The sequence below is a fragment of the Hylobates moloch genome, unplaced genomic scaffold (genome assembly GCF_009828535.3).
Source record: "Hylobates moloch isolate HMO894 unplaced genomic scaffold, HMol_V3 SCAFFOLD_2, whole genome shotgun sequence".
Classification (NCBI taxonomy): Eukaryota; Metazoa; Chordata; class Mammalia; order Primates; family Hylobatidae; genus Hylobates; species Hylobates moloch.
Window position 1 is genome coordinate 151983810 of NW_026652277.1, and position 14073 is coordinate 151997882.

General features: G+C 39.6%; 1 protein-coding gene across 1 annotated transcript in view; it reads right to left on the minus strand.

Annotated features, from left to right (window-relative positions):
- The window catches only part of SGK1 (serum/glucocorticoid regulated kinase 1), a 151671-nt gene extending 146498 nt beyond the window's left edge, over positions 1 to 5173 (minus strand). Inside the window, exon 1 of the mRNA XM_032159397.2 lies at positions 4688 to 5173. Within this exon, the coding sequence (XP_032015288.1) occupies positions 4688 to 4756 (69 nt within the window). The 5' untranslated portion in view covers positions 4757 to 5173. The remainder of the gene's footprint in view (positions 1 to 4687) is intronic.
- Between the last annotated feature and the right edge of the window lie 8900 nt (positions 5174 to 14073).

The window sequence follows — 14073 nt, forward strand, 5'->3', positions numbered from 1 at the left end:
CTCAGTTTCTTCATCTATGAAATCACAATAATCAAAGTACCTATCTCAGGTATTTTTATATATGATATATATATATTTTTTTTTTCCTTGAGATGGAGTCTCACTCTGTCATCCCGGCTGGAGTGCAGTGGTGAGATCTCAGCTCACTGCAACCTCTGCCTCCCTGGTTCAAGCGATTCTCCTGCCTCAGCCTCCTGAGTAGCTGGGATTATAGGCGCCTGCCATCACACCTGGCTCATTTTTGTATTTTTAGTAGAGACAGGGTTTCACCACATTGGCCAGGTTGGTCTTGAACTCCTGACTTTAAGTGATCTGCCTGCCTAACCCTCCCAAAGTTCTGGCATTACAGGCGTGAGCCAACGCGGCCGGCCTGTGTATGATGATTTAAATATGTAATGTACTTAAAGCTCTTAGAACCATGCCCAGCAATATTAATGCCATTTAAGTCATAGTTATTAGAAAAGCTACTGTTATTAAAGAATAACCCAAGGAATTGTTCAAATGCATATAATCATAAAATATGGAGTCAAGGCTGGGCACGGTGGATGGCTCACGCCTGAAATCTCAACACTTTGGGAAGCTCCCTTGAGCCCAGGAACGCGAGACCAGCCAGGGCAACATAGTGAGACCTTGTCTCTGCAAACAACCAACCAACCAACCAAACAAACAAAAATAACAACAACAAAAATACAGAGTCAAAATGGAAGGGTCTTGTCAAAGTTGGTAGTCACTATGCAGTTAGTTTCACGAAGATAAAACATGGTTATTTTGTTCCTACTCTATTTGTTGAAAAATGAATGAATGAGGCATGAAAGACTTGACTAGTTTGATGTTGAGAACTTAACAAAGAGGAAAGCACACGAGATCTGGAAGTGAAAACCCAAAACATGAGTCCTGGCTTAACCTCATTCTAATTTGACAGGTGATTTACCACAGGTACTCAGTTTCCTCATCTTTGAAAGAGGGAAGTCAGAGGGAGAATTTCTGAGGTTCATTCCACATCCAAAATTCTGCAGCGTTAGATAGCCTTTCGGATTTTACAAAAGGTAATGTAATCATGGCTATGGAAGTTTTTTCATATACCTTGTGTATTTCCAAAAAGGATTATCGAGTTGGAGACAATGTCATTTGTTTGTGTTTTCTAAATCATTATGTAAGAATCTGAGCCACAAACAGAACAAATGTTTAAATCCATGAAAATGGATTACCTTTAGCTGGACGGATAACTTTTAAAACTCTTGGATTGAGAGAATAAAACTGATAAGGACATTTTTCCATTCATCTTAAATGAATTTTTGGAGACTCTTAAGAGTAAAATACAATCCATACACATCTAATGCTAATTTATCATGAACACTTAAAGAATAAAAGTAGAACTCTTGTCTAGTTTAGTTCAGCGACTCTCTGCTAAATGAAATTAAGCTGCTTTAGTTGAGCTTTAAAAATATGAGGACGAAAAGCATAAATCCAAAGGATTTTGTAGAACTAGCATCCGGACTGTCTTTCTTCAGATTATGTTCCTAGAATCTGGGTTCCCCAGGGCTGCCTCTCATTACTGTCAGTATTAAGGAATAGAAAGGAGCTGGAAGAGGCTTGGCCGCCTTTATAGGTTTTTGGTAGTGGCATAAAGATTTCGCTTGGTTGGGGGAGGCTGGTAGGGGGATAGAAGAGTCTGTTGTGGAAACTAAAAGAAAAGAAGGGGAGAGTGGTCTGAAATCAAAAAGCCTGGATTACGTATACAAGCTTTGAGTTGAACAAGGTTTAAATTTTAGCTCTGCTACTTTTTAGTTATGTGAACTTGGGCGAGTGGTTTAATCTCTCTAAGTCACACTTTGCACATTTAATAATGTTGCTTACCTTATAGGGTTACTGTGAAGATTAAATGAGCTAATAAATGTAAAGCATTCCTACCTAGAACATAGTCAGCTCTAATAAATAGTGACTGACAGCTACAAGGGCAGATAACCTATATTCTCCTTTAGTTTCTTATGCTCCCTCTGGAATGTCTCAGAAGCATAGGAAGCACTGTTTAAGTCTCCTGCAATCAAAACTCATTCTTTTTAATTAGCCCTAATAGACCCTATGGGTTTTTTTTTTTTTTTTTCCAAAATCTAGTCATAGTTTAATGTGGGCTATGGACAAAGGTTCACTTTGTAAGACTGTCTAGCTAGGTTAAAAATAAAATATGCAGAAATGTGTGGAACTTCAACAATAGAATATAAGAAAATGAATTATTCTTAACTGCAAACAAAGGCATTATAGTATATGAATGTGTATGTGAAGTAAAAGTTTGGAAAGTATAAACATCAGTATGGTAACAGTTACTACATCTGGGGAAGGGAGAAAGATTGGAGAGGAGGTGGGATATACCTTATTATTGTTTTAATGTTTTGTTTTATAGATTTATTTACATATTGTTTAATTTAAAACAAACCAAAAAAGCAAACCAAAAGCAAAGTCATGTACAAGGTGAAATAAACATTTAGAATACAGAATTTGTGGAATAAACCAAAGCAGACAAGAATCAAAGAATTTATCCCTGGGGCATTCAATGACTTGATACAAGGTCACCTTCTACTTAGTTAACTGTCCTTGAGGAGTAAGGAGAGTGCGGGGGCAGGAGAGATGTCTGATCCTGTCTCCAGCAACTGATAGACCCAGGTTAGAAGGCAGATGAAGCTGCCTGCCAGTTATCTTGGTAGAAACTTCTTTCTGCATGTACTCAGATAAGACATCAGTACCCTGGGTGGTTCTTTGCAAAATTCAAGGTCTGCAGAGTCACCAACTGAAGCCTATTGGTAAATTTGCTTTTAAGCAAAACAAAACCAAATGGCAAATTAGTATTTCTATTAGTACATTTTGATAAAAAAGAAAATAAAAGACAATTTAAAATTTATGTAACTTAAATCTACATTGCTTAAGAACATCTGACTGAGGAGTTTTAGAATATCCCCAATACCATGAAATAAATACAGTAATTAAAAGGCAGTAGAGTTTAAGTACTGGATAATGGGCTATGGCATTTTTAAAATTAGCAAAACATTTGTTTATTATTGAAAATTAGGGCTGGGCCTGGTGGTGGACATCTGTAATCCCAGCGATTTGGGAGGCTGAGGCAGGAGAACCACTTGAGCCCAAAAGGTCAAGACCACCCTGGGCAATATAGCAAGACCCCATCTCTAAAAAAAAAAAAAGAAAGAAAGAAAATTAATTTTCATAAAGGGCCCTTCCCTTGGAAAGAAATATTTTGGCTACAGGGAAAAACTAAGAAGCCGTGTGAAGCTCTGTGAAGTTGCACTGACTTGCTTTCATTCAGCTTGCAGCTCACTAGTGAGATTTCACATGGTACTCCCACTCCAAGAGCAGGGGCCAGGACAGGTTGGTTTCATTTTGGTTTTAATGCATATGCTTTGGCCCACAGATTTTGAGAAAGATTTTGCTTTACTGATGAGAACTCAGTCAAGGGTGCTTGTGAGCCTTCGCTGGCCCTCTAGCTGGGCCTGACATGTTGCCTGCATTTCTAGCCTTGCCTTCCCAGCTTGCCCATTTGGTGCAGGGAGATAGTCCAGCCCACCCTGAAATTCACTGTGTTCTGCGGATGAGTTAACTGAAGGGCCGTGTTTCAGGAGTGGCACAGAAAGGACCTGAATGAAGAGAAGGAGGAATGAATGGAGAGAACCATTTCGGTGGAATTGCCCTAGGGTATTAAATAGGATGGGGCAACTGGGGACTGGAGGATGTTTCTTCTCTTACATTGCTTAGGAAACGTTGTCCTTAAGAGTGTCAGTCATCATTCCTTTAACAATCATTCATTTCTTACCTTCCACTTGTGTATAAATTTGCAGATTTACACAGACCACCAGTGTGGTCATCCCAGTGAACTGAGTTTATTGTGAAATATACATGCAAAAAATCCTTTTTTCTCACCTACAACCAATGCAACATTATTCATACTTTGAGTTGAAGAATCAGGAGTTTAAGAAATAAATGCATACAGCAACATAACCCTGAATTATCACTCAAATACAGACCTCCCACTGCTCTCTCCCAAAAAAAAAAAAAAAAGCAGTTATTCCAAGCAAAAGCAAAAATTGAGGCAACTTAAAATAGACAATTTTAAATGCTGGATTCCATCATTTCTGTAAAAGGTCATTCTAGTCCTTTGCTATTTATACCACAGATAGAGACATAGCAAATTATTGGCTGAATGGATTTGGGAAGCCAGAAGCTGCTGCTTCTGACGAATGAAGATGATAATGCATCACTTGAGACTGAGTGGATGAAAGGTGTAGAAAAGTTGAACCCTTCAAAGATAAGAGAGAGGAAGCCGCTAAATTAGCCCCTGACTAAATTACTAGCCATAATTGTACTCAAGCCAATTCTCCTTGCGACTGCCTTGTAATCTTTGTTGTGGCTTGAGAGAGAAAAATCCCCATTCCCAGCTCAAACCCGTTTAAGGCATCTCAGCCCAGCCCCCTCCTCCCAATGCAACTCTTCATAGCCTCCTGCCCCTCCTCCAACAAATTCGAATCAAGTCAGGTATAGTTCTCAGCTTTACCACTGCTATCAGAAGCACAGCTTACATTAAGGGTTTAGCAACAAAACCTCGGGCTCACTTCAGGCAAACATTCAAAAGCATTTAAGAGAAGCACAGAAAACAAAAGAAATAAGCAAAACCTGTCCTTACCCGCTTCTTAAAAAATTGGAAGGCTGAGCATTTCTTGACTGGGAATCCATTCATGTCTTTGTTTACCATTTTCCACCGTGGGGAATTCACAGTTATAGATCCAGGTTAGCACTCGCCTGGTTAGTGCATATCTGTTTCCCCGGTTTACCTCCTGGAGACAGTTAATCAAGACTGAGCGGGATGGAGAATCTAGCGGGGCTCAGTTCTTCACTCGCGCATTCTGCAGCACCAGCTACTGCAGCAACCTCTTCCCACTTTCAGTTGCCACCGACAGCGGCTTTTCTCCTTCCATCATTGCTCCGAAACATATGCATCACCGCTGCAGGACCCTGGGGGCCGGACGGTGGGATACGGCCAATCTCCGGGGAGATGCTGTGGCTCTTACCGAGCGGGAGAAGGGTACGCCTCCCCGCCCCCAGCTACCTGGCTGCTCTTCGGCGGCCGGCGCGGGGAGCGAGTCGCTCTTCTCCAGGTGATGCGCTCCTGGAGGCGGCTTGAGAGAGGAGAGTTGTTTTTGATTGTGCAAGTTCCAGTGGGAGCTGTAGTTAAGCAGCTGAGAGAAGGAGTAAGAAAGAGCAGAAGCCAGAGGGAGGGAGGGAGAACCGCGCCAGAAAGGCAGAGGGAGAGAGAAGGCGAGGCTGGAAGAAACAACGATTCATGAATATCTGAGCAGCGGATGGAGAGAAGGCACAGCCGGTTCAGGACGCACTGAAGAGCAGTTGACTCCCCTTGGGAGGGCTACTTTAAATAGCTTCTTTTCTTTCTTTTTTTTTTTCTGTTAGGACCATTTAAGTCAGAGTTTTATATAAATTGCACACCGTTTTTATTTTATGCTCATTGACATTCTTTTGAATCCTGTTTCTGAATAAAATCCTCTCAACGGAAATGCAATCACATTTAATCTCGACCTGTCCAAACGTGGAAGAAAATGAAATAAAGTGCAAGCGTAGGTATAACAATGGAAGATCTCTCACTTTGTAGAAGCTCTTCTAGCCTACCCTCCCCTACTTGTCATTATATAGTGGGCAATGGTGACGGTAATTGTGTCTTTTTCACTAAAAAAGCTTATTAAAAAAGGAACACAATGAACATATACAAAGTATTTTATTACACACACACACACACACACACACACACACACACAGGAGTTATTACCAAAAAGTATTACTGAATCCATTTAATGATGAGGAAGGTTTGACAAATAAAAGAGTAAAGCATTCTTCCTATTAGGTGAAAAATTAACCAAAAAATCCTTACTCATGTTATCCTTTGCACACTGAGCTCCTTTTAAAAAAGCCATTTAATTGTATGTGGCTTATTTTTCCATTTTTATTCTTTAATGTTGATATTTTATGGGAATGATTTTAAAGATTAGTTTATAGCTAAAGCAAGAAAGCAAAGAAAATAAACTTGGCATCTGACCTGGCAGAAAGCCACCAACATCGGCATGTGGCTTTCTGCCATCACCTGACCTCACTGTGCCTTTCAGACACTGCCTCATCCATAAAATGGAGGCAGCCACTCATTCATTCATTCACTCATTCATTTATTTAGTCATTCATTATTTGCTATTTAATTCCATTAATAAATCTAACTCTGACAAGTGTCCTCAGGATGTGGAGCCTTTTCATAATCATCACAAGGGAATATAATTGATAAATAAGTGAAAGGCACAACGCTAATTTGAAACTGATTATGACCTCATTATATATAACACACCTAACATTGTTAAAGTATTTACATGGAAGTCTCTGGTAAGAAGAGAAACATCAGGTTAAACTGGGAAAGAAATGCATGGGTTTCACTGAATTGGACTATAAGTCTCTACAGTTGGGCCAGAGTTTTTGGGAATAAACATGAAATCCTGTTTGCTAAATGCCTTGAGGTTTCCAAAAAGAAAATGCAATACAACTAAATGATGGCATGATAACCAAGGGAAAACAAACTATTCATTTTGGAGAGATATGTTAAGTTGTCCAAGATGCAAGTATATGTTATGTAATCTACAACATTGATAAGTTTTTGTGGTTCTTCTAAAGAGTTCATTTAAAATTATGGTAGTTCAAAGGGAATTATTTTGAGACAATGGAAGTGTTCTCTATCATGATGATGGTGGTGGTTACATAACTATGCATTTGTCAGAACTCATCAAACTTTATATGGGAAAAGGGAAACTTTTGCTGCACGTAAATTATACCTCAATGGACTTCATTTTAAAAAGTGATGGTCATTCAAGTTCTTTCTTGTTCCTCCCATTGCCACTCCCCCAAAAGTGTTTTAATAGACATTTATTGAATTTGGGTAATATACAGGAGGGGACCTTTAAGCACTCTGCTAGGAAGGAGGTGCTGGGGCTTTGCTTAATCCCACATTGGCCTAGCATGCATACTGGTTGATATCATTTGGCTGTGTCCCTACCCAAATCTCATCTTGAATTGTAGTTCCCACAGTGAGTGATTTCTCACGAGATCTGATGGCTTTATAAGGGGCTTTTCTCCCTTTTGCTTAGCACGTCCCCTTCCTGATGCCGTGTGAAGAAGAACGTGTTTGCTTCCCCTTCTGCTCTGATTGTAAGTTTCCTGAGGCCTCCTCAGCCATGCTGAACTGTGAGTCAATTAAACCTCTTTCCTGTATAAATTACCCATCTCAGTATGTGTTTATTAGCAGTATGAGAATGGACTAATACCCTGGTTTCATGTAGGATGTATGTTCATTTGGGGTGCAGGCGAATAGCTAATAGAGATTATGAGGGAGGAGGTGAAGACAAGCTAAATGCTATCTCTTCCCCTCACTCCATGCCACCTCTTGAAGATGCTGCCACTGTCACTTGGTCTATGCTAGATCCTATGGAAGGTCCAGTGCAGGTAAGTGTCACTGGTTTTTGTCACTGAGGAACTCACAGCCTAGTAGAGAAATATACAGTGTGGTAAGAATAATATATACAGTAGTCCTCCCTTATCTGAGGTTTTACTTTCCACAGTTTCAGTTACCTAAGGTCAACCATGGTCTGAAAATTACTGAGTACAATACAATACGATATTTTTAGAGACAGAGAGAGAGACCACAGTCACATCATTTTTATTATCGTACATTGTTAAAATTTTTCTATTATTGTTGTTAATTTCTTACTGTGCTTGATTTATAAATTAAACTTTATTATAGGTATGTATGTACAGGAAAAAACATAATGTATATGGAGTTTGGTACTATCTAAAGTTTCAGGCATCCACAGGGGGTCTTGGAATGTATCCCCCATGGATAAGAGGGTACTATTCTGTGTGTGTGTGTGTGTGTGTGTGTGTGTGTGTGGTGTGTATATGCATCAACCCTGCCTTAATTTGGAGGGGGAAAGGGTGGGTCTGGATGGGTAAGAAAGGTCCAGGAAATTTACCTAAAGGGATGATGTTAGTGCATGGCCTTAAAGAATGAGTAGGTCAGCCAGATGAATGAAGAGAAGTATAGGGCAGGGATTCTGGCTATATCCGACAGCCAATTATTTTGGACTATCTTTTGGTTGGTGCAATAATAGAGAAAGGCATTAACTGCACTGTGTTGGTTACTCAGGGAAAGAAGGCATCTTTCATCTCACTTTGACCTCTATTTTCACAAATAAAGCTGCTCTCAGGTAAGCCCAGAGTGACTACTATTTACCAAATGTTTCCTTTGACAGGTCCATTGTTGATACTTATAAAGGAGCACAGGCTCCTGCTTATAATAAAAAAAAAATAACTCTAGACTCGTGCAACATCCTGTTTATAAATCAAACTTAATTTAATTAATTAACTTACTTCTTGTTCCCATAAAACATGCTTATTTATTTTTGTAGCACCAGCACACAGTGGAGTGCCTGGGCCATGCTAGCACTCAACAAATGGTTTTCAAATGAATTAAATAAAAAAGTAAGTAGAGCTGACATCAGTGACCCTGGCACCAGACCATTTGCAGGAATCATTAAATACCTTTAAGATTCTTCAGTCATTAAGCTCTCTCCCATGATAGCCAATATGCTGAGCTCCAGTGAGAGCAAATGACCTCACTCCTCACCATTTCCTCTTTAAGCCTCAATGACATTGTAGCCCTGGGACGACACTTTTTTGATGGAAAATCCCAATGTTAAAAAGAATCCCTTGGGCCAGGCACAGTGGCTCCTGCCTACAATGCTAACACTTTGGGAGGCAGAGGCAGGAGGATAACTTGAGCCCAAGAGTTTGAGACCAGCCTGGCAACATAGCAAGGCCCCATTTCTACAAAAAGAAAAAAAAAATTAGGTGGTGTGGTGATGCATGCCTGTGGTCCAGCTGTTCACGAGGCTGAGGTGGAAGGATTGCTTGACCCTGGGAAGTTGAGGCTGCAGTGAGCCATGGTTGCTCCACTGCACTTTAGCCTGGGCAACAGAGCAAGACTGTCTCAAAATAAGTAAATAAATAAACAAACAAACAAATAAAAAGAATCCCTTGAACCTCTATTTGATTTTTTTTGTGGTATACCTACTTTTCCTCCCAACAATATTGTTTAGGCTGTCACACAAAGAATAAAGTAAAGTAGCTAGGTAGGATTAACTACCAATATGTACCTGGGGTGGAGAGACTGCTGTATTGATTTGGAACATCTTCTACCTCACTTCCATTCCCTAATTGTGCAACCTTCAACAAGTTCCCTCAATGCACTAAGCCTCAGTTTCTTCATCTGTAAAATAATAATAATAAAATGATTCTTCACCTACCTCCTAAAGGAATTGTCAGTACCAAATTATATTTGAAAGGGTTTTGCAAAATAATAAATAACTCTACATTTTTTTGTTTCACTAAAGCAAGAGGCACATGCCACTGTAATACTTTTTAGAAAGTCTATCTTCCCACAGATTAAAGTGTTTTTGTGTGATACATTTAGTAGTTGAGTGGAATGTTATTTTTTTCTATAGCACCCCAGAATACACAAAAGATAACAAACAATAAAGTATCTGCTTAGTGACAAATGTCCCTAAGGAGAAAGGGATAAAAATACATCACCTCATGAGAAATGTTTTACATTCCTTTTTGGCCTGAGTGACTTGATCATATGCTTAAAACTCCAGCCACAGTGGTAGTGATGTATTTAATGAAGAATTAGGAAACCCTGCTGGGGATTATGGGTTTGTTTTTTGTACATGAAAAAGACCCTTTTTAATTTTATTTTATTTGCTTTTTTGAGAAAGGGTCTCTCTCTCTGTCACCCAGCCTGGAGTGCAGTGGTATGATCACGACTCACTGCAGCCTCAACCTCCTGGGCTCAAGCGATCCTTCCACCTCTGCCTCCTGAGTAGCTGGGACTACAGGTGTGTGTCACCATGCCCAGCTAATTTTTGTAGTTTTGTAGAGATGGGGTTTCACCATGTTGCCCAGGCTGGTCTCAAACTCCTGAGCTCAAGCGATCTGCCCGCCTTGGCCCCCTAAAGTTCCGGCATTATAGGTGTGAGCCACCAAGCCTGGCCAAAGTCCCTTTTTAAAAAAATTTGAAATTTTTTGGTTTTACCAAGTTAGATCTCTTTTCACTTAATGTATGCATATATCAGAGGAAAGTTACATTATGAAAACCCTAAAACGGTTCATTATATAGTTTTCTTTGACAGAAATAATTATATAAAAACAAAAATAATCAAAAGGCGAGACATGGTGGCTCATGCCTATAATCCCAGCACTTTGGGAGGCTGAGGTGGGAAGATTGCTTGAGATCAGGAGTTTCAAGACCAGCCTAGGCAACATAGCGAGACCCTATCTCTACAAAATTTTTAAAAATTAGCAAGACATAATGATGTGTACCTGCCTTCCCAGCTACTTAGGCAGCTGAAGCAAGAGGATCAGTTGAGCCCCAGGAGTTCAAGGATGCAGTGAGCTATGATTGTGCCACTGAACTGAACTCCACCCTGGAGACTCCATCTGTTAAAAAAAAAAAAAAAAAAAAAAAAAAAATCAATACCAGAATTGATTCATGGAATTTTGCAAAAAGATGCAAGAAGCAGAGGATTATGCTCCTTTTTGTCTATAAGAGATTAAATAAGACTTAAAGTGTTCCATACTTGTGGTTTGTTTCCATTTTCACTACATTAGCAAAAACAGGGCAATTTATAGTTATACAGTTTTCTTACAGAGTCAGCATTTATCAACTATTTTATTATTTTAATTGGCAAAAAGGTCAGGCAATATTTCCAGTGTTAATTGATTTGACACTTTATTGAACATGAGGTATGTTCTGGTCATTACACTTACAAGAAAAAGAACAAACCAATGAAACGAACTGCATTTGTCTTGGCAAATTTCATCTAATGATACTATTTAATCCATGTGTAAGGCATTCCATTTTTTCCAGAAATATGGTTTTAGCCAGATCATCTAAAACTGGATTTTATTTATCTCTCTTACCTGAAACATTTTTGATGTCATTAGAAAATTTAGTTCCTCAGTTCAAGAGAAACTGTAGCAGCTGATTAAAAATGCATGCCACCTCCCTATATCTCTGTTACTTGCTTTTTACCTGGGCCCGCTCACCCACGCAGGCACCCACACACACTCTCTTTCTTTTTTCCCTCCTTGGCTCTATATGGTAAAATGGTGTCAAAGATGTTTATGACATAACCTTTTCTGACACAAAGCTATAAAGAAATCCTCTCTTTCTTATGGCAATGTGACAACATGTAGCCCAAGGGGACAAATCAATTTGTTAGTAATTGCTCATTTGAATATTAGTGATAATTCATTCAACATCAACAACGAATTTTACAGCTTTCCCAGATTTCACATCTGCACAGTTATTTCTATTCCCTTGCTTAAATCATACAAAGGATTTAGAACCTGCAAGGATTGTTTATTTTAAAGAAAATCTATTCCTTTGAACTTCCTTTTGATCTGACCTTCCTTATTATAGTGATTTCTTGTCTCGTCAGTCAGGGAATTTTCAGTGTTGCAGCAAGACTTTGTCATTGTGTAAATCAGCAAGACTTTGTCATTGTGTGAATCTCACTGCTAGAGACCTAGAAAACATACGGACATGCATTCTCATGCAGAAACACACACATATAGGTACACATGCAGTTTGAATAGAGTAGGTCAGAAGAACATTCTGCTAAGGTCATTATCATCTATGAATTGGACTGCCTTGTGAACGACCTTGAGAAATGAAGTAGAAACTACAGATGGAGTGGATTTTATAGCCTTTTTGTAAGATGCATTTTTGGGGGTGTTATTAGTTACTCCTCTCTTTTTTCTTTCAACATTCAACCTTTGAGATTAGGTTCAAATGATCTCTTAACTGATAGGGCAGAAGGTTATATTTTTAACTTGACTTGTCCAAAAGGTGTTCGTCAATTACTTCTCTATGTACAGCACAAACGAACTATGACGTGGGCGGGCTGCTCCTGTCAACCGTCTCACCAGGCTATGTACATGATGGAATAGGCTATTGTGATTGGTATTGATTGAAAGAAGCTAGGGAGAAATTAGTAGCTGGAATCCTGTTTTCTCCACTCTACAGCCATGGTCTTTGGCTATCTCTCCATGTGCACCATGAAACAAAGAGCTGAGTCAATTTCTCTGATAATTCAAATCAGCTGAGGCTTGCAGAGAAGGGAGCATGAGCTGGGCAGATATGTCCAGTAGCAGCAGCCACCCGAGCAAAGAGACAAAGAACCCACCTAGGAGCCTCACATGCTGTTATTCTAGAAAATGCTGCGCCTTAAGGTGAATTGGTTCCTGAACATGATTGGCTTCAATTTGAAACTCTCTCAAAGTCTACCTGAGGTTTATCTGTTTTGTAAAATAAGCTTATTTAAATTGAGCACAATTTCATCTCATCTGGCCCACTTTGTTTCCAAGGGAAATTAGATACCCTAAATATAGTATGAACTCAAAATTATTAGAGTGGCAATAAAGAGCATTAGAACTAATGGGGTCTCTCCCCTCAAGTCAATATTGTTTAGTATAAATGGATTTGAATCCTACCTCTCCTGCTTGCTGGCTGTGTGATCCCGAGCAAGCTAAAATAAACAAAATCACAAAATACTTCTTAACAGTTAGTTTGTTGTGAAAATTAAAGGGAATTTCAAAGGGATTTAATATACACACATATGGGAACGTATATCTATATCTATTCACATATTTATATGTGGCAGTTTTAAAACATGGCTGTAAATTCTTTAATTCTGCTCCCATTGACAGAAGTTTGTGTCTTCTCCCCTTGAATCTGTGTGGGCTTATCCACTTCAACTAATCCAGTACAGTGGAAGTGATGCTGTGTGACTTCTGAGGCTAGGTTACAAAATGCCATGTTGTTTGTGCCTTATTCACTAAAACATTCTCACTTAGAGTCTTGAGTTACTATGTAAGAAGTTTGGCTATCCAGAAACCACCATGATGTGAGGAAGCCCAAGTCACATGAAGAGGTCAGGAGTAGGCATTTGGTTGATGGGTTGGCAGTCTCTGCTGAATCCAACTTTTGAGTCATGCCAGCCCAGGCACCAGATATATGAGTAGAAAACCTTCCAATGATTCTAGCTTTGAAATATTTGAGTCATCTCAACTGTTTGAGATTTTTCACCTGGAGTTCCAGACTTTGTGAAGTAGAAATAGATTCTGTGAGCCTAATAACATGGTGTTGTTTTATGTTACCAAGTTTGAGGCTGGGCACGGCGGCTCACGCCTGTAATCCCAGCACTTTGGGAGGCCGAGGCATGTGGATCACCTGAGGTCAGGAGTTCAAGACCAGCCTGGACAACATGGTGAAACCCTATCTCTACTAAAAATACAAAAATTAGCAGGGTGTGGTGGCAGGCACCAGTAATCACAGCTACTTGGGAGACTGAGGCAGGAGAATCGCTTGAACCTGGGAGGTGGAGGTTGCAGTGAGCCAAGATTGGGCCACTGCACTCCAGCCTGGATGACAGAGAGAGACTCCGTCTTAAAAAGAAAAAAAAATGTTTAAGGTAGTTCATTACGCAGATTATATCTATCCTATCCTGTCTGTCTGTCTGTCTGTCTGTCTACCTATCCACTCATCTATATCTCCCCCATGCCCCATTCCTCATTCCTGGGAACATGGTTTATGCTCAACACATGACAGTACGAGGACGCCAAAAGACATACTGGGTTAGTAAATGGCTAATAGTTTAGATTGAAAGCATTCAAATTGAAATAAATAATTGGCGAAGAAGCTGAGAGGTGCTGCTCTCTTGTAGGCAATATAATAATTGAGTTTTGTATCTTATTATTGTCTTAGTAAGCTTGTGCTACCATAACAAAATACTATAGCCTGGATGGTTTAAAGAGCAGAAATTTATTTTCTTACAGTTTTTGGAGGCTGAAGTCCAATTTCAAGGTGTCAACATGGTTGGCTTCTGGTAAGGGCTTTCTTCCTGG